Source organism: Rutilus rutilus (assembly GCF_951802725.1).
Source record: "Rutilus rutilus genome assembly, chromosome: 24".
NCBI lineage: Eukaryota > Metazoa > Chordata > Actinopteri > Cypriniformes > Leuciscidae > Rutilus > Rutilus rutilus.
This window is the reverse complement of record NC_140228.1, coordinates 30,020,518-30,044,059: the sequence shown is the minus strand read 5'-3', so window position 1 is coordinate 30,044,059 and position 23,542 is coordinate 30,020,518. Positions and strand designations below refer to the sequence as shown.

Sequence of the window (23,542 nt, the reverse complement as noted above, 5' to 3'; positions counted from 1 at the left end):
GTGTGTGTGTGTGTGTGTGTGTGTGTGTGTGTGTGTGAGTCTGAGTGTGTGTGTGTGTGTGTGTGTGTGTGTGTGTATGTGTGTGTGTGTATGTGTGTGTGTGTGTGTGTGTGTGTGTATGACTAGAACTGTTGAAGGAACATCTATCATCTTTATTCTCTGATAATCATCAGCACATTTACATCAGTAACATCTAATGTCAGGACAGCATCAGTAATGGGAGATAATCATAGATCATGTTATCAGTGGGATATCTGGATGCAGATAACTGGGAAAAACACTCCAGCCTGAGGAAAGAGTCAATAGAAGAAATAAATGAAAGCCACAAATAGCAGTGTTATTAAAAACCACATAACATCATCATGGGCCTGTGTGGCTGAGATCTCTAGGTTTTAATTTCTCAGGTTTTTTTAACATTTAAAGATAAAGGAAAGGTAAATAAAATAAATGAGTGGTAACTGAAAAGGAAAAAAATGATTTTTTTAAATATTTATTTTCAAACAGTTTTCCTGAAAACTCCCCCTGCCTGCCATTGGTCAGTGAAACGGATAGCCCCGCCCCCACACTCACTCCATTGGATGAGCTGTTGCTGTGCTGTGCTGGTCAGAACTCATTATAGTCATATAGAACTTATTATAGTCAACTGGAGTTTGACCAGTTCTGGTCAGGTTTTGTGTTTCGTTCTGGCTCTGATTGATCGTCTGCCTCATTGATCTGAACTCAGTTTTGAGCTGAATAAGCTTGAGTGAACTGAGTGAACTGTTTTCAGCTCAGATCAAGTGAGGCCGAGGATCAATCAGATCCAAAAATAAGTACAAAACCTGCACTAACTGAAAGAAAACAAATAAGAAAAAGATTGAATCCAATATTATGTGATAATGTGGCAAAACAGTAGCCTGGGTAAACCCAGCCCGATCTGACGGCGACTTGATTTCGCCCTGGAAACCTGTACATATATCTATCCTGCTTCTGTTACAAATCTGTGGGGACCAATCACAAACTGGCTTATCCACCTAGCGCTATTGGCGGGTTTAATCCAATCCAGTTCCAGGGCCGTTACGGCTCTGTCCAATTCCTTTTAACCTCTCGACGACACTCAGTGGCTTCGAGTGGGTGTAAACACTCACTTTCATGATCGCTAACTGAAAGAAAACAAGTTTGATTGAATCCAATATTATGTGATAATGTGGCAAAAACAGCAGATTTACAAGCAATTTAAAAGGCCGGTCATTTGAAACACCAAATTAGGTAAAGGGTTTTCAGCATTTTACATTTTTGAGGACACCAGCGGAGACGTCAGCGCTAGCGGCGCGATGGAGGACACCAGCGGAGACGTCAGCGCTAGCGGCGAGCGATGGAGGACAGCAGCGGAGAAGTCAGTGCTAGCGGCGAGCGATGGAGGACAGCAGCGGAGAAGTCAGCGCTAGCGGCGAGCGATGGAGGACAGCAGCGGAGAAGTCAGCGCTAGCGGCGAGCGATGGAGGACAGCAGCGGAGAAGTCAGCGCTAGCGGCGAGCGATGGAGGACACCAGCGGAGAAGTCAGCGCTAGCGGCGAGCGATGGAGGACAGCAGCGGAGAAGTCAGCGCTAGCGGCGAGCGATGGAGGACAGCAGCGGAGAAGTCAGCGCTAGCGGCGAGCGATGGAGGACACCAGCGGAGACATCAGCGCTAGCGGCGAGCGATGGAGGACACCAGCGGAGAAGTCAGCGCTAGCGGCGAGCGATGGAGGACACCAGCGGAGACGTCAGCGCTAGCGGCGAGCGATGGAGGACACCAGCGGAGAAGTCAGCGCTAGCGGCGAGCGATGGAGGACACCAGCGGAGACGTCAGCGCTAGCGGCGAGCGATGGAGGACAGCAGCGGAGAAGTCAGCGCTAGCGGCGAGCGATGGAGGACAGCAGCGGAGAAGTCAGCGCTAGCGGCGAGCGATGGAGGACACCAGCGGAGAAGTCAGCGCTAGCGGCGAGCGATGGAGGACAGCAGCGGATGCGTCAGCAGCGGAGGGGTCAGCGCTAGCGGCGAGCGATGGAGGACAGCAGCGGAGACGTCAGTGCTAGCAGAGCGATGGAGGACACCAGCGGAGACGTCAGCGCTAGCGGCGAGCGATGGAGGACAGCAGCGGAGACGTCAGCGCTAGCAGAGCGATGGAGGACAGCAGCGGAGACGTCAGCGCTAGCAGAGCGATGGAGGACACCAGCGGAGACGTCGGCGCTAGCGGCGAGCGATGGAGGACAGCAGCGGAGACGTCAGCGCTAGCAGAGCGATGGAGGACAGCAGCGGAGACGTCGGCGCTAGCGGCGAGCGATGGAGGACAGCAGCGGAGACGTCAGCGCTAGCAGAGCGATGGAGGACATCAGCGGAGACGTCGGCGCTAGCAGCGAGCGATGGAGGACAGCAGCGGAGACGTCAGCGCTAGCAGAGCGATGGAGGACAGCAGCGGAGACGTCAGCGCTAGCAGAGCGATGGAGGACAGCAGCGGAGACGTCAGCGCTAGCAGAGCGATGGAGGACATCAGCGGAGAAGGCGGCGCTAGCAGAGCGATGGAGGACAGCAGAGCGATGGAGGACACCAGCGGAGACGTCGGCACTAGCAGAGCGATGGAGGACACCAGCGGAGACGTCAGCGCTAGCAGAGCGATGGAGGACACCAGCGGAGACGTCGGCACTAGCAGAGCGATGGAGGACAGCAGCGGAGACGTCAGCGCTAGCAGAGCGATGGAGGACACCAGCGGAGACGTCAGCGCTAGCGGCGAGCGATGGAGGACACCAGCGGAGACGTCAGCGCTAGCAGAGCGATGGAGGACAGCAGCGGAGACGTCAGCGCTAGCAGAGCGATGGAGGACAGCAGCGGAGACGTCAGCACTAGCAGAGCGATGGAGGACAGCAGCGGAGACGTCGGCACTAGCAGAGCGATGGAGGACAGCAGCGGAGACGTCGGCGCTAGCAGAGCGATGGAGGACAGCAGCGGAGACGTCGGCACTAGCAGAGCGATGGAGGACAGCAGCGGAGACGTCGGCGCTAGCAGAGCGATGGAGGACAGCAGCGGAGACGTCGGCACTAGCAGAGCGATGGAGGACAGCAGCGGAGACGTCAGCGCTAGCAGAGCGATGGAGGACAGCAGCGGAGGCGTCAGCGCTAGCAGAGCGATGGAGGACAGCAGCGGAGACGTCGGCGCTAGCAGAGCGATGGAGGACAGCAGCGGAGACGTCGGCACTAGCAGAGCGATGGAGGACAGCAGCGGAGACGTCAGCGCTAGCAGAGCGATGGAGGACAGCAGCGGAGACGTCAGCGTTAGCAGAGCGATGGAGGACAGCAGCGGAGACGTCGGCACTAGCAGAGCGATGGAGGACAGCAGCGGAGACGTCGGCGCTAGCAGAGTGATGGAGGACAGCAGCGGAGACGTCGGCACTAGCAGAGCGATGGAGGACAGCAGCGGAGACGTCAGCGCTAGCAGAGCGATGGAGGACAGCAGCGGAGACGTCGGCACTAGCAGAGCGATGGAGGACAGCAGCGGAGACGTCGGCGCTAGCAGAGCGATGGAGGACAGCAGCGGAGACGTCGGCGCTAGCAGAGCGATGGAGGACATCAGCGGAGACGTCGGCGCTAGCAGAGCGATGGAGGACATCAGCGGAGACGTCGGCGCTAGCAGAGCGATGGAGGACAGCAGCGGAGACGTCGGCGCTAGCAGAGCGATGGAGGACATCAGCGGAGACGTCGGCGCTAGCAGAGCGATGGAGGACATCAGCGGAGACGTCGGCGCTAGCAGAGCGATGGAGGACAGCAGCGGAGACGTCGGCGCTAGCAGAGCGATGGAGGACAGCAGCGGAGACGTCGGCGCTAGCAGAGCGATGGAGGACAGCAGCGGAGACGTCGGCGCTAGCAGAGCGATGGAGGACAGCAGCGGAGACGTCGGCGCTAGCAGAGCGATGGAGGACATCAGCGGAGACGTCGGCGCTAGCAGAGCGATGGAGGACATCAGCGGAGACGTCGGCGCTAGCAGCGAGCGATGGAGGACAGCAGCGGAGACGTCGGCGCTAGCAGAGCGATGGAGGACAGCAGCGGAGACGTCAGCGCTAGCGGCGAGCGATGGAGGACAGCAGCGGAGACGTCGGCGCTAGCAGAGCGATGGAGGACATCAGCGGAGACGTCGGCGCTAGCAGAGCGATGGAGGACATCAGCGGAGACGTCGGCGCTAGCAGAGCGATGGAGGACAGCAGCGGAGACGTCGGCGCTAGCAGAGCGATGGAGGACAGCAGCGGAGACGTCAGCGCTAGCGGCGAGCGATGGAGGACAGCAGCGGAGACGTCGGCGCTAGCGGCGAGCGATGGAGGACATCAGCGGAGACGTCGGCGCTAGCGGCGAGCGATGGAGGACATCAGCGGAGACGTCGGCGCTAGCAGCGAGCGATGGAGGACATCAGCGGAGACGTCGGCGCTAGCAGCGAGCGATGGAGGACATCAGCGGAGACGTCGGCGCTAGCAGCGAGCGATGGAGGACGAGTGATTTCTGGCAGTTTCCTGAACTAAACACTACTGTGGATTTGAGCTGTAAAACATTTCATTATTTTGGTCTCTGGTTTTACTGTAAAATATCTCAAATTCCCACTACTACATACACATGATTTGCAGCTCTGTAAAACTGTACATTTTTTGGTTTGGTTTTGGTTTTGGTTAAAATTCAATTGAAATCAGGTAATATTGATTTTTTTTTTAAAGTTTGCTTCTAATTATATAATAAAAAGAAAGACTGTTTAAACCAATAACAGTCTGTCCTTGCAAAGATAACATTTACTTATTATATTTAGTAATTTTGCTTCCATATTGCTTGAAAAGTAAGATATATCATATATGTTCTTATTAAATAAATATAAATAGCACAGATATCACAGATCTCTCAATATCAAAACGAGCCGCTTTTGGAGCTTGAATGAACAAATGTCTTGTTTATAATGAGGAGGATTTAAGCTCTGAAACTTGCAGGATGTTTTAATGGCACAAAGGCCTCTTATATGTCGAAAGATCAAGGCAAATCTGATTTCTCATGTCATGATCCCTTTAAATCTGAATGGGTTCTTCTCATAGATCTGACCTGACAGCAGCAGCATCAAAGATCTTTCATATCTCATCATATTCACTGCGATGAGGAGCTTCTTTGAGGTGTAGTTATAACCCAAACCTGCGACACACTGTGAGATCCAGTCATGTGTAACACTGGCATTAGCATCTCTGTTACACACTCATGATGCAGTGCAAACACACACACACACACACACACACACACACACGCATGTGGTCCGTGTGCTGAAGATGACATGATGCATGTGTGTGTGTCGTCCATGATCTCTCCTCATGCATCTGTCATGTTCTTCCCGTCATGATTAATTAAACATGGTTTCATGTCACAGACTGCAGGTCCAGTCATCCAGAAAGCAGGCGTTCACTGTCCCGCGTTCCCCAACACATCACATGGAAATGTCAAGAATTCATGTTTTGTGAAGACGGACAGTTGGCCTTTGAGGGAAGGTCGTTTGCTGCAGATTCTGTCTAATACACTTTTAGATTTGTACTTAAAGCTTTTCACACATGCAGCATTACTAATCTTGCAGAAATAAGGAAATAAACAGCAGAAGCTGAGGACGTCTTGCTGTGAAGCACAGATGGAGTCTATATTTAGGAGCCTATATTCACTGTTGATTTGGCCCAAACAGAAGCAGTGTATGAGATCTCAACGCAAACTGAAAAAAATGATTCGCTGAATTTAATAAAAAAATTATGGTAAGTGGTTGCACACAATTGATTTTAGCTATATTTAAACAAATGCATTAAGTTGAACTAAAATTGATTAAGTTCAACTTAATGCATTTGTTTAAATGTAGCTAAAATCAGTTGTGTGCAACCACTTACCATAATTTTTTTATTAAATTCAGCGAATCATTTTTTTCAGTTACAGTTTGAGAGTGTCCTGGTGATGGATGGAGTTTGACAGCAGAAGAGGCTTGAAATATTCACTTTCGCTTCAAGTGTAGTGTATATTACAATATTATCCAGCCCAAGGCATTTAATGATATTGACCACACTGTAAAATAATATTTTCATGATTTGTTATCACAGTTTTTTTTTTTTTTTTTTGTCAAATCAACTTAGATAATTAATGTAGTTAGGGTTAGGGTTTCTGTTCATTAAATCAATCTCCTTCATTGCATTAAAATAACTCAATATTTTAAGGCAACCTAACTTACTTTTTTAAGTTAAAACAATATATATATATATATATATATATATATATATATATTTTTTTTTTTTTTACAGTGCAGCGCCGACCTCGTATATGGATTTATTTAAGCTTCTAGAGAGAATTATACATGACAAAATGAGTAAAAAGACTAATAGTAGCCTATTAACATTTTATCAATGTTTAATCGCAAATCTACTTCACTTCTCACCCGATGTTAACGACTAAATGTGTGTGCGTGTGTGAGTGTGCGCGCGCGCAAGAGGGAGAGAGAGAGAGAGAGAGAGAGAGAGAGAGAGAGAGAGAGAGAGAGAGAGAGAGAGTGCACGAGGCAGAAGGGCTTTATGGATTTGTTTGCTGTATAATCCTGGATGGTGGAGCGGAATCGCCATCTGTTCCTCTTATGGATCAAATGTGCTCAAGATAGAGGCAGGACATCACCATCATCATCATCATCATCATCTGCTCTGGTGTCACCCGCCGGATCTCCCATCCACTCTGTGTGTGTGTGTGTGTGTGTGTGTGTGTGTGTGAGAGAAGAGAAAGTCAAAGCCCGGAAATGAGAAAGGAAAGGACTGGTAATGTCATCTGGGAATATCGATGGGAGACCGGCTTTAACTGATCAGATCACACTGATCACATGCTGAGAGAGAGGAAGATCTTCTTCAGGACTGAAGCAGGACTGCATGATGCTGCACTGGACGAGGATGTGAGAATGTAAGTGAAACGTGTCCGGATCTCATGAATGAACACAGACTAATGAATGCACGAGCATTTACTGCTGTTGACGCATCATGTGCGTGCGCGTGCCGGTGATGTTACAAGGTTTGATATGCTTTACATCTCATAATAGGTGGACTGTGCATATATGTGAATAAGGACTGGTGTACAAATTCTACTGTTATTTATAAGCACTGCTCACCTGATCTAGAGCTGCTAGTTGTTAAGTGTAGACCTTTTTATTTGCCACGTGAATTTACTGTTGCCGTGGTAACAGCGGTCTACATTCCACCAGACGCAGATCGTAACTTGGCATTGGGTCATGCACTAACAGCTATAGATAAACAGCAAAACAACTATCCAGAAGGCATTTTTATTGTGGCTGGTGATTTTAACCATGTTAATCTTAAAACAGTGTTACCCAGTTTTGATCAGCATGTTAAATGTGCAACACGAGGGAATAACATACTGGACTGTGTATACTCTAATATTAAAAAGGGATACAGAGCCTTCCCCCTTGCACACCTGGGCCAGTCCGATCACTTGTCACTATCCCTGATTCCAGCATATCGCCCTGTCATTAAAAAGCAGAAGATTACTGTGAGAACTGTTAAGAGGTGGCCTGAAAACGCATCTCTACAGCTACAAGACTGCTTCGAGCGAACAAATTGGACTTTGTTTTTTAATCGGGATGTGAATGAATATGCTTTTACTGTTCTCTGTTACATCAGGACTTGTGTTGAAAACATTACTATCAACACACGCATCAAGATCCCTCCTAACAGAAAACCTTGGATGACAGTGGAGGTCCATGTCCTTCTGAGGGAGCGCAATACAGCATTTAAATCTGGGGACAGAGCACTATATAATACATCAAGGTACAACTTGAAAAAGGGCATCAAGCAGGCAAAAGCAGCATACAAGGAAAAGATAGAGGGTCACTTCACCAATAAAGATCCAACACGTGTGTGGCAAGGAATACAACAAATAACCAATTACAGGGCCAGCCGTGAACCACCTACAAACATCAATGCCTCCTTGGTAGAGGAGCTCAATTACTTCTATACCCGTTTTGAAACATCAGGGCCAGATAATGGAGCTGCTCCCCCCCCTGCTGATACAGACTCTACATTTACAGTAACAGCAGAGGAAGTGAGACGCAGCTTTAGGTCTGTAAACACTAGAAAGGCAGAGGGACCGGACGCGATCCCAGGAAGAGTGCTCAGAGAATGCGCCTACCAGCTCGCAGATGTCTTTGCAGACATATTTAATATGTCTCTGGCCACATCAACTGTACCGACCTGCTTTAAAACAGCAACTATCATTCCAGTGCCTAAGCAATGCCACATCAGCACCTTGAATGATTATAGACCTGTAGCGCTCACCCCAATTGCTGCAAAGTGCTTTGAGAGGCTGGTGATGAAGCATGTTAAATCTGTCCTTCCCACCAACCTGGACCAGCATCAGTATGCCTATAGGGAAAATAGGTCCACAGAAGATGCAATCGTTACAGCCCTCCATAAAGCGCTGACACACCTTGACAAGGGGAAGACATACGTGAGACTGCTTTTCATCGATTATAGTTCAGCGTTTAATACTATTATTCCTAACCAGCTGGTCACCAAACTTCTTGACTTGGGTCTTAGCAGCAGCCTGTGTATGTGGATTAAGGATTTCCTGACAGATCGCCCACAGACAGTGAGACTGGGCCCATACCAATCTTCAAGCCTGTCCGTCAGCACTGGAGCACCGCAAGGCTGCGTGTTGAGCCCGTTGCTATATTCCATCTACACGTATGACTGCATCTCCACCCACCCCTCGAATACAATGATAAAATTTGCGGATGATACAACTGTGGTGGGAGAAATCTCAAACAACGACGAGAATGCATACAGAGATGAAGTTGACAGACTGACAGGATGGTGCAAAAACAACAATTTGACCATGAATGTTAAGAAAACAAAGGAGATAATAGTGGACTTCAGAAGGTGTAAGGAGGACCCTCAACCCCTCATAATTAATGGCGAGGAAGTGGAAAAGGTATCATGTTTTAAATTCTTGGGGATCATGATCTCAGAGGACCTCAAATGGGAGATAAATACTACCGCTATGGTTAAAAAGGCGCAACAGCGACTTTACTTCTTAAGAACACTTAAAAGGAGCCATTTGTCTGCCGAGCTTCTTAAGATCTTTTATCAATGTGCCATCGAGAGTGTCATAACATACGGGATGACTGCATGGTATGCCAATAGCACTGGGAAGGATAGGAAATCTCTTGATCGAGTTATAAGATCTGCTGAAAAAATCATTGGACTTCCCCTGCACCGACTGGATGATATTTTTAAGATCCGCTGCCTCCGCCGAGCACGTAACATTCTACAGGACGAGACACACCCCTCAAACCATCTTTTCTCCCTGCTTCCATCTGGCAGACGGTACCGTGCTCTTAGAGCACGGACTTCTAGGCTGCAGAACAGTTTTATCGCAAGGGCCATCGCAGAACTGAACAATTATGCACTCCTACCTCACAGTTGCACTTTATAGAAATGGACTTTATGCAATGGAACTTAAGTGTAAGGTTGGATGCCCTGTTATTTTAACTATATTTATTGTGTGAATGTGTATATGAATGTGAGCATTGTTTTTTAGAGGATGCACAAGCAAATTTCGTTGTATGGTACTACTGCACAATGACAATAAAATTTACTACTACTACTACTACTAATAACTGTAGCCTATGTCATGAAATCGTATAATGTTAACTGTATCAATATGTGTACAATGGACTGAGCATGCGCATATTAATGCATTTAATGAACAGTTTACCCAAAAAGTAGCCTAGTCTACAGATTGTAAAAAAAATAAAAAAAATGTTTTTATCGTTTGCTGTGTCATAAGATAGCTGTTTGTTTCCATCCATTTTCCTTGTAACAATGCTTTCTGTTCTTTTTTTCTATATATTATGAGTTATTAAATGAATAAGGAAAAGTGCAATGTACTTACAGTATCACTGCTCGTTTAATAAAGGCTTATTTTACTTAGTAAATTAATAAGAACATTTACATTTTCATAGAGGCCACATGATACCTTCAAACTGTCTCTTCAGCAACTGTGATCAATAATAAGAGAGAAAACACACACATAGACATGAACATAAACTGCATGAAACATGGTTTATAACTGATAATAAAAGTCACATCACTAATAATTAAGTAATAAATCTAAACAAATATGATTCACATGGTTCGGATGCCCCTTTATATAATATACATTTTTAACTATATTGAACTATATTTTCGATATGTATCAGTTTTAAATATTATATTGCCTATTCAAATAGCCTATATATCATGATTTCCTATGCAATTAAAAACAGTTCATACCTGTTGGATCTGGTGTTTATAACATACTACACATTTTTCATGCTAAAGGACTCGAGACTTCTGAGCTTCATCATCAGCAGTTGCAGCATCAGCACCAGCACCAGAAACCCAAACGCGTTTCGGCCGTACGCGCGTGTCCCTGGCGGGCCGCCGTCGCGATGGGCGAGAACATGTCTAAGCGCCTGAAGCTCGTGTCGGGCTCGGAGTCCGCGATGGAGGAGCGCAGTTTCCCGAACCCGTTCCCGGACTGGGACCCGGGGCTCCTGCTGTCCCCACACGCCGGAGAACACGAGCCCGAGCCCGCAGAGCTGTTCGACGCCACCGGGAAGGTGTGTGTGAGCGCTTTAACGCAGCTTTAACGCCTGTGTGTGTGTGCAGGTGTGTGTGTGAGCGGGCTTGTTTACCAACTCAGGACATGCTTGATATTCACCATGTTCATGTTCAAATTCAGATATCTGTTATTAATTGACAATTTAAGTCTGGCCTTACACTTATACGATAACTAAAAACAATCGGTAACACTTTATTTTAGTGTCTTTACTTATGTTACATGTAACCTACTTACCATAGTAATAACAGTAAATTATGCATAATTACATGTAACGTTAACTAACCCTCAACCAAACCCTAACCCTACCCTAACCCTATAGTAAGTGCATGTAGTTGCTTAATATTACTCAGTATTTAAATATATAATTACACTGTAACACTGACACCTTAAAATAAAGTGTAACCAGACTTTACAATAATCATTAGTTAACATTAGTTAATGTATTAACTAACATGAACTAACCATGAGCAGAACATTTATTACTTTATTAGTTCATCTTTGTTAATGTTAGTTAATACAAATCCAGCTGTTCATTGTTTGTTCATGTTAGTTCACAGTGCATTAACTAAAGTTAACAAATACAACCTTTGATTTTAATAATGTATTATAATAATAACATTTTTTAAAGGGGTCATATAATGCCATTTTTGTACAAGCTAATATGATTATTTAGGGTCTAAATTAAAAGTTTGTAATACACTTTAATTAAAAATTTCTCATTAGTATTGTAAGAAAACACTCATTTTACCTGGTCAAGAACAGCTCTGTCTTCAGCACGCCGTTTAAGTGCATGTGTCTTTAAATGCTAATGAGCTTTGCTGACCCCGCCCCTCTGTTCTGTGCGGACACCGTTTAACCATAACGCGTTGTTCATTGGTGTTCACGTGGGATTATGAATTATATTGAGAACGTCGTACATTGAAAACATGCCATAATGTACCCTGAGTGTAAACAGCCGCATTCATCCTGAAGCGTGCAGCAAGTGATTTGCAAAGATTAAAATAAATATGAATATAAAGGTTAATAAAACGTTACACTCACTTCTTCTTCTGGAGGTGCAGCAGGAACACCAATAGTTGCTACCGATCCTTTTTTCAGGAGCAGCTTCTTAGCAAAACCAGCTTTATAACCAGGGTCTGAAATGAACCTGTGGGCTCACCTGCCCCGGGGACTGGGAGATGGAAACATCCACCAGCCAAGCATATTTTTTACCGGCCAAAATAATAAACAGCCTTTTTTTTTTCACATATTCATTCATTTCTGTACATTTAATTGAAATAATAAGGTATTATGTTGAATACAAACATAAAAAAATGTATAATTAAATTAAATTTGTATAATTAAAAATGTATAATTAAATAATTAAAAAAACCAGAGCAAAATTTGAAATGTATAATTAAAAAAAAAACTATATATTGATCAAAATTAGAGAAATATATGAAATATTACTATCATTGGGGTGAAATAAAAACATTTTTTGTCAGTTTTGTTACCGGACTGATGTGGAAGGGAAGGCAGAACGTACTCGGTAACTTGCGTAACCTCGGTTCCCTGAGAGATAAGGGAACGAGTATTGCGTTGCAAACGCTATGAGAAAAGAACGGCCATGGTGTGTAAAGCAGAAGCAGCCTGGCTAGCGGCGGAGTGTGCTCGATCCGCGAGTGCTGAAGACGTTCTGCACGGCTTAGATGGGTGCGCGGCCTTTGCTCTCTGCTTCTTCCAGTGGCGGGAGCTTCACATATCCTTTTTCCTCAGCGCCGTCAACAGATGAGAGCGTTAAGAGGCAGAAGAGCGTGTGCGCTGAAAAGGGCGCACTGAATATTTCATATTTTGGTATGAACATTCCCCCGCCAGTGTGCCTTTGAGCCTTTTGAGATTTACTCGCCAAACGGAAAATTTACCCGCGTTTGACGCTTGGCGGGTGTTAATTTCGGACCCTGTTTATAACGTTACTGACCCTCGTTTGTAAAGCGTCTGGTGTGTGAAATGATTCGTGCAAACATGAAAGCATTGACGTTGATCGTGGGGAATATTTCCTTCGAAAACAAACTCAGCCACTGCGTCTTCAGCGGTTCGGATTTAGGAACATCAACATGACTGTGTTCGTTATTACACCCGAGAACACCACACTCGCTGCCATTCTGCTCATAGACAGTGCTCCAGCGTATCAACTATGACCACGCCGGTCCGCGCGGACTATGATTGACAGCTCACGAGCGAGCGAGGGCAGGTCTGTGTTGAAACGCTGCTGTCAATCAACAATCGTGGGAGGGGCGTCGGATCTTGTGACGTCACACGGTCGGACGGCTTGATTTGAGACGGGGGGGAAACGCTGCTGTCAATCAACAATCGTGGGAGGGGCGTCGGACGGCTTGATTTGAGACGGGGAAATCATAAGGAGATTTAAAAAAAAAACCACTGGATGGATTTGTATCATTATATGATGGTTGTGTACAGGCACTGCCAACACACTCTTCAGTACAATCAACTTGTAAAAGTGCATGTACCATTATATGACCCCTTTAAATAGTCCAACACTGGAGACCTCACTGGAGATTTCTGTCAGGTTCCTCTGAAAGTCATAGCTAGTTTCATAACTACATCCTAAATTCACAATTAAATTGTGACTAAATTAGAGCTATTTCCCCTTTAGTGTTGTTCACATCACCAGAGCGCTCGAGACTTCTGTCGTCTTCGTGGATTTAGTTCGTGTTGTTGAGAATCAGTGACAGCATTAATCAGCTGTCGAAGTGTCGACTCACTTTACCTGTGCTAACGCTAATGCTAAGTGTGGGGTCAGTAAGATTTATTTAATAGACCATTTCAACGACCTTTCGTCAAAATAGAAATATAAGAAATATAGAAATTAATACTTTTAGTCATCAAGGGCACATTAAATTGATCAAAAGTTGAAACGGCTTTGCTCCGCTACGATGAGCGAGTTAGACTTGGCTTTATCGAAATGTGGAGCGGTGATCGTTCCATGTGATCCCTGTCAGAAAACACACGGATAATTCGGTAAATTAAAATTAAAATGTATCAGCTTGTTTGCCTGCTGTGGTTGTTTTAATTCACATCCTTTCTAAAAATATGAACGTTTTTGGTTTAATATATCCTTAATATATAAGACTGTCAATTATCTAATTTCATGTTGTTTTATATTTTATTTGTTCATTGTTTATTTTGTTGTATTTTAGTTGGACTTGGTCAGAACTGTTCAGAAATATTTGTGTTCATGATGAGCCTTTGGGCTCAGTGATGCTGAATTAAATGACATGTAAGATGTTCTGGTACACTGTGATGTGATGGTGTTTCTGGAAGGGACTAAAGAACAAATAACTTCTATCAGCTGAAAGGCAGAATACAAATGTTTTTATAAAGTTAGACGTTATATAACAGTTTCAGGTTATGTTTAGTGTTGGTAACGTCCCACATTGTCCCACACAAACCTATAATCGTCCCACATTTGGTGTGTTTGATGTCTGTCACCCTAATGCCAGACCAACTGCAACAATGAGCTATTAAAGACATTTTAGGATGATTTTAGGCAAAATGGCTGAAAAAAATAACTAAATATAGTCACTAGTAATATTAGTGGTTTATCAGCTTTGAACAGTGGCGGGCGGTGCACTTCACACCTGGGCCTTCAGTGGTGTCCTACCTGAGTGAGTCCAGCTCTTAATATGCGCTGTATAATTGCTGTTTGGTTGTGCACCGGCAGTCACAGGGTTAATGTGGTGAGCTCGGGAAAGGACAGGTATAGAGGGAAACGAGCGAGTAAGTTCATGTCCCTCGTCTGACGGTCTGCAGACGTTGAAAAAATAAAGTTTCGATCATAAATTTAGAAGAAAAATTAAGAAGAAAATCATATTCATTACGGAAAAAACGGACAAAAAGAAGCATTATACTCATCAGAACTACTGATTATTTTTACACAAAATCCATCCTTATTTCTTTCCTCCAGAAGACTTCTGTTGTACAGGTTATCTGTGTGTTTCAGTTCCAGCAGTGAGTGTTTGCTACCGAGGCCAACGCTGAGAGTCCAGTCTGTCCCGCCGTAAGCTTTACTTGGCGTTAGAGCGGAGAGTGTGTGCTGGACCGAAGCCGTGGACACAGGGACAGTCTCCGCTACACATGTGTACAGCTGACCCATGCTCTCACACACAGCTCTGACAGCTGACCCATGCTCTCACACACATGCTCTCACACACACCTCTGACAGCTGACCCATGCTCTCACACACACCTCTGACAGCTGACCCATGCTCTCACACACACCTCTGACAGCTGACCCATGCTCTCACACACACCTCTGACAGCTGACCCATGCTCTCACACACAGCTCTGACAGCTGACCCATGCTCTCACACACACCTCTGACAGCTGACCCATGCTCTCACACACAGCTCTGACAGCTGACCCATGCTCTCACACACACCTCTGACAGCTGACCCATGCTCTCACACACAGCTCTGACAGCTGACCCATGCTCTCACACACACCTCTGACAGCTGACCCATGCTCTCACACACAGCTCTGACAGCTGACCCATGCTCTCACACACACCTCTGACAGCTGACCCATGCTCTCACACACACCTCTGACAGCTGACCCATGCTCTCACACACACCTCTGACAGCTGACCCATGCTCTCACACACACCTCTGACAGCTGACCCATGCTCTCACACACACCTCTGACAGCTGACCCATGCTCTCACACACACCTCTGACAGCTGACCCATGCTCTCACACACACCTCTGACAGCTGACCCATGCTCTCACACACACCTCTGACAGCTGACCCATGCTCTCACACACACCTCTGACAGCTGACCCATGCTCTCACACACACCTCTGACAGCTGACCCATGCTCTCACACACACCTCTGACAGCTGACCCATGCTCTCACACACACCTCTGACAGCTGACCCATGCTCTCACACACAGCTCTGACTGCTGACCCATGCTCTCACACACACCTCTGACAGCTGACCCATGCTCTCACACACACCTCTGACAGCTGACCCATGCTCTCACACACAGCTCTGACAGCTGACCCATGCTCTCACACACAGCTCTGACAGCTGACCCATGCTCTCACACACACCTCTGACAGCTGACCCATGCTCTCACACACAGCTCTGACAGCTGACCCATGCTCTCACACACACCTCTGACAGCTGACCCATGCTCTCACACACAGCTCTGACAGCTGACCCATGCTCTCACACACAGCTCTGACAGCTGACCCATGCTCTCACACACAGCTCTGACAGCTGACCCATGCTCTCACACACAGCTCTGACAGCTGACCCATGCTCTCACACACAGCTCTGACTGCTGACCCATGCTCTCACACACAGCTCTGACAGCTGACCCATGCTCTCACACACAGCTCTGACAGCTGACCCATGCTCTCACACACAGCTCTGACTGCTGACCCATGCTCTCACACACAGCTCTGACAGCTGACCCATGCTCTCACACACACCTCTGACAGCTGACCCATGCTCTCACACACACCTCTGACAGCTGACCCATGCTCTCACACACAGCTCTGAAGGAGATCAATGACATCAGCCAGACTTTTGCCTTCACAATCAGACACGGCATACATTACAGTCAGTCAGTTCTGCTTTTCCCCGGACAGATCGAGTACATCTCCGTGACTCCGTGACTTTGAGCTGGATGAGGGATTTGTTTCCGGTAGGGTTGAACCTGCTGGCGATCGAGGAGGGAGAGAAACATTCATTTGTGGGTTGAAAAACTATTAAATCTACAGGAATATATTTTAGTTTATGCAGTTCGCTACAGATACGGTTAGCTAGCTCTGACTTCTAGTGGGTCTACTAGTACGCTACACGCTCTGAGCATCCAATCAAAGGACGTGAAAATGGCGACATTATTGTACGCCTGCTAGATGGCCCCGCTGCAGTCTAATCGAAATCTGATTGGCTGATTAAATCTGACTGATCATCTGATTGTTTCCGGTGTCTGAACGCGTTGTTGTCTTTGGAGCTCTACCGATTTGATTTATAATTCTTGATTTTTCTCTTTAATCTCACTTACAACGAACATTTTCTACTTTTCCTCACTGAGAAGCACTACTGCTCAAACCTCATAGTTACAATGCGGACTGTTGAGCAGACGCGTCTCAAGCCTATTAGTGATCCAACGCCGGATACTCTTATAGGTTACTCCCGTGGATCACGGCTGAACGCGTCTTCTCCACACTCACTTACAAACAAACATTTACAGAACAATCCTTCCATTCACCATAGATAATTTCTCAAATTGCTTATCTGATCTGTCTCAGCTGCTCAGTGAACCCAAACAAACAGATGAACTAGAAGAACTAACTAGCACTATGAGCACTATTCTCTCTAGAACATTGGATGTTGTTGCACCTATTAGATTAAAAAAGGTCAGAGAGAAAAGTAAAGCACCGTGGTACAACAATACTACGCATGTTCTAAAGAGAGAAACCCGTATTTTAGAGCGTAAATGGAAACAAACTAATTTAGAGGTCTTTAGAATCGCGTGGAAAGACAGTATGTCACGTTATAAAAAGGCCCTAAAAGCAGCCAGGGCTGAGCACCTCCGCAAACTAATAGGAAATAACCAAAATAATCCAAGGTTTTTATTTAACACCGTGGCTAGACTAACAAATAAACAGACGTCACCCGAACAAAATATCCCGTTACAGTTTAGTAGTAATGATTTTATGAAGTTCTTCACTGAGAAAATAGAAAGCATCAGAACCACAATTGTAAATGTACAATCTTTAATGGTCTCTTATGATTCAGCCTCAATTATCACCCCGCAAGAACAATTACAGTGCTTTACAACTATAGAACAAAAAGAGTTAAATAAACTTATCACTTCATCTAAAACAACAACATGTTTATTAGATCCTATACCAACTAAACTACTGAAAGAAGTGTTACCTGTAGTGGAAGAGCCTCTCCTTAATATTATTAACTCGTCTTTATCTTTAGGTCATGTTCCAAGAATATTTAAACTGGCAGTTATAAAACCTCTCATTAAGAAACCACAATTAGATCATAATAACCTCGCAAATTATAGACCCATTTCAAATCTTCCATTTATGTCTAAAATATTAGAAAAAGTGGTGTCCGCTCAACTGGGCTCTTTCTTGCAAGAAAATGATATCTATGAAAAGTTTCAGTCAGGATTCAGGCCGCACCATAGCACTGAAACTGCGCTCGTTAAAATCACAAATGATTTACTTTTAGCTTCTGACCAAGGCTGTATCTCAATACTAGTTTTACTTGATCTTAGTGCTGCGTTCGATACTATAGATCACACAATACTCTTAGATCGACTACAAAATTATACTGGTGTTCAAGGACAAGCATTAAGCTGGTTTAGATCATACTTATCTGACCGCTACCATTTTGTCTATTTAAATGGAGAAAAATCGATCATAACTATGGAGTGCCACAGGGATCTGTGTTAGGCCCTCTATTATTCTCAATATATATGATGCCACTTGGTAATATTATAAGGAAACATGGAATTAGTTTCCATTGTTATGCTGATGACACTCAAATATATATTTCATCACGACCAGATGAAAACGCTAAATTATCCAAATTGACAGAGTGTGTTAAAGATATAAAAGATTGGATGACGCGTAATTTTCTTTTATTAAATCCAGACAAAACAGAGGTACTACTTATCGGTTCAAAAAACCTCCCACAAAACTTCTCACAATACAACTTTAACATCGTAGGATGTCCTGTTACTTTATCCTCTACAGTAAAAGACCTGGGTGTTATACTCGATTGCAACCTGTCTTTCGAAAATCATATTTCATATGTTACAAGAACAGCCTTTTTCCAACTTAGAAACATTGCTAAGCTACGTAATATGCTATCAGTTTCTGATGCAGAAAAGTTAGTTCATGCATTCATGACCTCGAGATTAGATTACTGTAATGCTTTATTAGCCGGTTGTCCTGCATCCTCAATAAACAAGCTACAGTTAGTCCAAAATGCCGCCGCTAGAGTTCTTACTAGATCAAGAAAATATGATCATATAACACTGATTTTATCATCACTGCATTGGTTACCTATAAAGTTCTGTATTAATTACAAGGTATTGCTACTGACTTATAAAGCCCTAAACGGCTTAGCTCCAGTCTATTTAACGGATCTTCTATCGCCCTATAATCCATCGCGCTCTTTAAGATCACTTAATTCAAGGCTTTTGGTCATTCCTAGGATATCCAGATCCACCAAAGGAGGGAGAGCATTTTCACATTTAGCTCCAAAACTCTGGAATAGCCTTCCTGATAGTGTTCGTTGCTCAGACTCGCTCTCCCAGTTTAAAACTAGATTAAAGTCGCATCTCTTCAGCCAGGCATTCATATAATATTTTTAATCTTACAGTTCAAACTACAATCCGGCCTCTAGTTAATAAACGCCAGAGGAGAACTGGCCCCCGACTGAGCCTGGGTTCTCCCAAGGTTTTTTTTTCTCCATTGGGTCACCTGATGGAGTTTTAGGACACCATTAGGTCATTTGATGGAGTTTTTCGGTTCCTTGCCACTGTTGCCTTTGGCTTGCTCAGTTGGGGATATTCTGGGGATATTTAATTTGATTTTATCAATCAATAAATTCCACTAGAAACAAACCTTGTTGTACTATTTTAATTTAATACTGTGAAGCTGCTTTGATACAATCTGTATTGTGAAAAGCGCTATACAACTATACTTGACTTGACTGATTAAATCTGATTGGTTAAAGCAACAGTTTCATTGCCGTTCATTTTAAGCCACAGGCGCCCGTACTGTCGATTCTGAAGGCCTCAAGGCAGATTTCTCTGACCCTGGCAACACATGATGGCTGAAATATGATTGGATAAAAGCTCTAACATAAACATACACTACTGGAACCAAATTATTGGGTATAATTTAATACACATTAATGGAAAAAAATATATTAAAGCACTAGTCAGTGATTCTGATCGGCCCACCACTGCCTTTGAACAGTAGGTGGCGCTGTGACCAGGTTGATGTGGTGTGGTCAGAGTGAGGTGACGACGGCCCTAAACACTCGCGGTCTTCCTACGAGTCCGCACTGAGCACTCGTGACGTAGAGTCGGCCCGCGCCGCAGACAGATTATGATGATAGCGGCTGTATTTTTTTACTGTATTTTCGATTAAATAAACGCAACCTTAGTGAGCAGAAGAGACTCATAATGAGACACATCTCACTGACCCCAAACCTCTGGACAGAATAAACACTTGTGTGTGTGTGCAGTGTAACACACATAACAACATCAGGGATTATTTACTGGTTAATCCCTCAGATAAGCTGATCCTTTATCAGCTTCGACAGCAGCTTCTCTCTCCACGGAGGATTTTCACACACACCACTGAATATGTACAGTGTCGATCTGTGTGTTTGATGCCCTCATCTCTTACATCATGACAGGTGTGGCGTTCTAGAGTGGGGGGGGAATTAAAAGAAAAATACTCATCAAAAACCATTAGAAGTCATTAATTCCCATAAAACGCGTGTCTTTAAAGGCTTTGTCAGCAAATATTGTGCAATAGTGATATATCAACACATGAAGCAGCACAACTGCTTTCAACACTGATCATAATCATTCATGTTTCTTGAGCATCAAATCCTCATATTAGAGTGATTTGTGAAGGATCATGTGACACTGAAGACTGGAGTAATGATGCTGAACATCCAGCTTTGATCACAGGAATAAATTACACTTTATTATATATTCACATAGAAAACTAATATAAACTAATATTTGACTGTTTTTAGATCTGACTAGATCTGATGTTATTCTGGACATACACTATGACTACCTTGGACTGGAGTGCCATGCAATATATATCAGATAATCCTGGTATTACTCTCAGATACTGTTACTGTACATCTACATCTAACACCATCTTTATGTCTACATCTCTGTTTTCCCCTTTGTAGAGGAACGATCAGACGTTTTTTATCCCAGTATGCCTGATTTTCCCTTAGTATTCTCCGCAGTGGTTCGCGGTTCAGCAGGGTCTCTTGTTTCCGTCCCTCAGCTGTCAATCATCTCTCTGCAGGAAAACATGTTCATTATTAGATCTGGTTCAGAGACTGCAGCAACAGCGTTGGCGCATCACTCTTTCTCTATTGCAGTGTTCTTATACCATAATGGCATAGCAGGGAGAACATTTTCTCATGTCAACTACAGCTTGTTTTTGTGCATTTATTTTTTAAATACATTGACTGCATCTGTCAAGCTCAACCATTCAACCCTGGGAAATATACATTACAAACATGTTCTGCAACATAGGCGGAAATACAGATGTGGGCTTGAAATATCTGCCCCTAGTGGACATTAGTGGACATTACTGGGATTATTTCCCCCACAGTTCCTGAGGTACTACCGTGTTTACTTCGGGTTAATGTAAGTTTGCGCGTGTCAGTGTGTTGGTTGTAGTTTCTGTCCGCAGGTGAGTGTGTTGCAGGCCAGGTTTGCTCCTCATTAGGATTCGGCTCACACACACACTCACTGCTGCAGCAGAACCAGGGAACCATGGACTCGATCCACCTGCACTCTTCCGTGACCACGGCTTCCAAGCGCTTGGACTCAGACTTTCAGAAATAGCAATACACATTATTATTATTTTTTATTTATTTTTTTGTACCATTTTCAGCATATCACAGATGACAGTTAGTTCAATATACAATTAGTAGAGCTGCACGATTACTCGTTAAAAGATCGTGATCTCGATTAAAACACCCACGCAATCTTATTCCTTAATTAGTGATTCTCCTGTGTCTATTAAAGCTTTGACGAGTGCGATCACAGCGAACACTCAGATCTGTGTTCTGATCCAGAGAGAGCCGCTGTCATGTTTAGAAACGGCTTCACAAACTGTCTTTTCAACCACAGGATCATTATCTCTGTCTTACAATCATTCATATTATCACAGCAGTACTGGGATACAAGATTATAGTTCAGATATAAACACTGATGTCTACAGTAGAGATCAAAATAGAGTAAATCACCTTTTGAAAATAACCTGAATATTGTATTACACCAGTAGGTGGCGACAAGTGACTGTTAAAAATGTGTTTGTCATTGAATCGTTCATTAAAGAGATTCATTCAGAAATGCTGATTCATCCAGTAATGAATCAAGTGAAGTCTTTAAAAGTGAGTCATTCATTCATTCAATTCAAATTCAAATTAATTAAATATTTTTTAATTAGACTGCCGCAATTATCATTTTGTCCAAACCTCTAGTAAATTACGTTATTTTTTGGTACGTTTAGAATCGTGGGAGAATTTCCATTTACAAATAAAAATCGTGATTCATAATTTATCCAGAATCTCCTGCATCTCCATCAGTCAGCCTGTTCTCTTCTAGTCTGTTTCTGACTTTATCCAATGTCAAACGTTTGCAAATATTCATGAAACGACTCTGTTATTATCAAGGCTGAACCGAGATGTTGCATCGCAAGCTCATGAAGTCTCTAAAGTACAGCTTGTGTTTAAGGGTTAGAAGTGTGTGTATGACATGGATATGCACATATTTTAATTAGAGATTTTTGTTAATTTGATGGATATTCCACAGGGCTCTGTATTTGGTCCACAAAAGTTTCGAACACTGCTTGGCCTATTGCGTTACAATACTCAGTGCCAGTGTGCCTTTATGTCAGCTAATTATACAACTAATTATGTTTGCCAAATTAATCTTGGAAGCTTACTTACAATTTGTTTCCCCTTCTCTGGAAATAGATCAGTGATGCATTTCAGAAGAAAGTGCAAAGCAAAATCAAAGATCTTCTTCAGCAAATGGAGGAGGGCCTGAAGACTGCAGATCCGCACGACTCCTCCGCCTACACCGGCTGGACGGGTGAGATCACGCCGCTCATGATGACACTCTACGGCTCTTTCAGTTAATAGAGAACAAGTTGGTGTCCCAGTACTTTTGTTTTTTGTGTGCAAAAAAGGCACAAATTCCAGCGTTGCTCATTAAATGCTGTTACTGCACGATTTCCTCGTTAAAAAAGAAAAACCTTCAATTAAATTCTTGAAGAAAGCATCAGTTTGGATTCCACTGGGAAATATACTTGTAATTTACTACGATCCATCATTCTGTCTGAAAGTCCGACTGATACTTTAATTTAGGCTTAATTGTTGCCCGTTCTGATGTCATCTTTATCCACTTGAATGTAATAAAAATATTTGTATTATAATTTTTTATATTTTCATTTTATTTACTTTTTAATGTTATGCTCTATATTTTACATTATTTATTAGTAATAAAAATATGAATTAATTTATGTTTTTACATTATTTATTTATTTTTAATTATGGTTAATGCTTTGTTTATGATGATGATAATTTCTACAAAATTGTGAAACGGCACAAATCAGGATGTTAGACTGTATTGGATAGTTTCCAATCCATTTTTCCTCATCTGCCGAATATCAGGTGTAAAGTCCAGGGGTCAGAGAGTAAAAGTCCTGCCATATGTGTATTCCACCCATAAACTCACTAATTAGTTCAATCTCCTGGCTGAGAAACTGCTAATTATCAAATACTGAGGAGGACTTTGACTTTCTGAGCCTGGACTTTACACCTCCGCCTAATGCAGTAGTTGCGTGTCCTGAGCGAGTGCTGTGATTGGCAGGCATCGCCCTGCTGTACCTGCAGCTGCACCGCGCCACACAGGAGGTCCAGCACTTGCAGCGCGCGCTGGATTACGTGAAGCGCACCCTGAGGAGCCTGAGCGGTCGGCGCGTGTCCTTCCTGTGCGGAGACGCCGGGCCTTTAGCCGTCGCCGCTGTCGTTCACCACCACCTGAAGAACCAGGCCGAGTCTCTCGACT

The 23,542-nt window shown here is 44.2% G+C and overlaps 1 protein-coding gene across 1 annotated transcript in view; it reads left to right on the top strand.

Moving 5' to 3' along the window:
* The first annotated feature begins 6,548 nt into the window (after positions 1-6,548).
* The window catches only part of lancl2 (LanC lantibiotic synthetase component C-like 2 (bacterial)), a 37,451-nt gene continuing 20,457 nt past the window's right edge, over positions 6,549-23,542 (top strand). Inside the window, exons 1-4 of the mRNA XM_084398891.1 lie at positions 6,549-6,947; positions 10,382-10,662; positions 22,447-22,564; positions 23,345-23,542. The exon at positions 23,345-23,542 is cut by the window's right edge and continues 10 nt beyond it. Coding sequence (XP_084255017.1) covers positions 10,492-10,662; positions 22,447-22,564; positions 23,345-23,542 — 487 coding nt within the window. The 5' untranslated portion in view covers positions 6,549-6,947; positions 10,382-10,491. The remainder of the gene's footprint in view (positions 6,948-10,381; positions 10,663-22,446; positions 22,565-23,344) is intronic.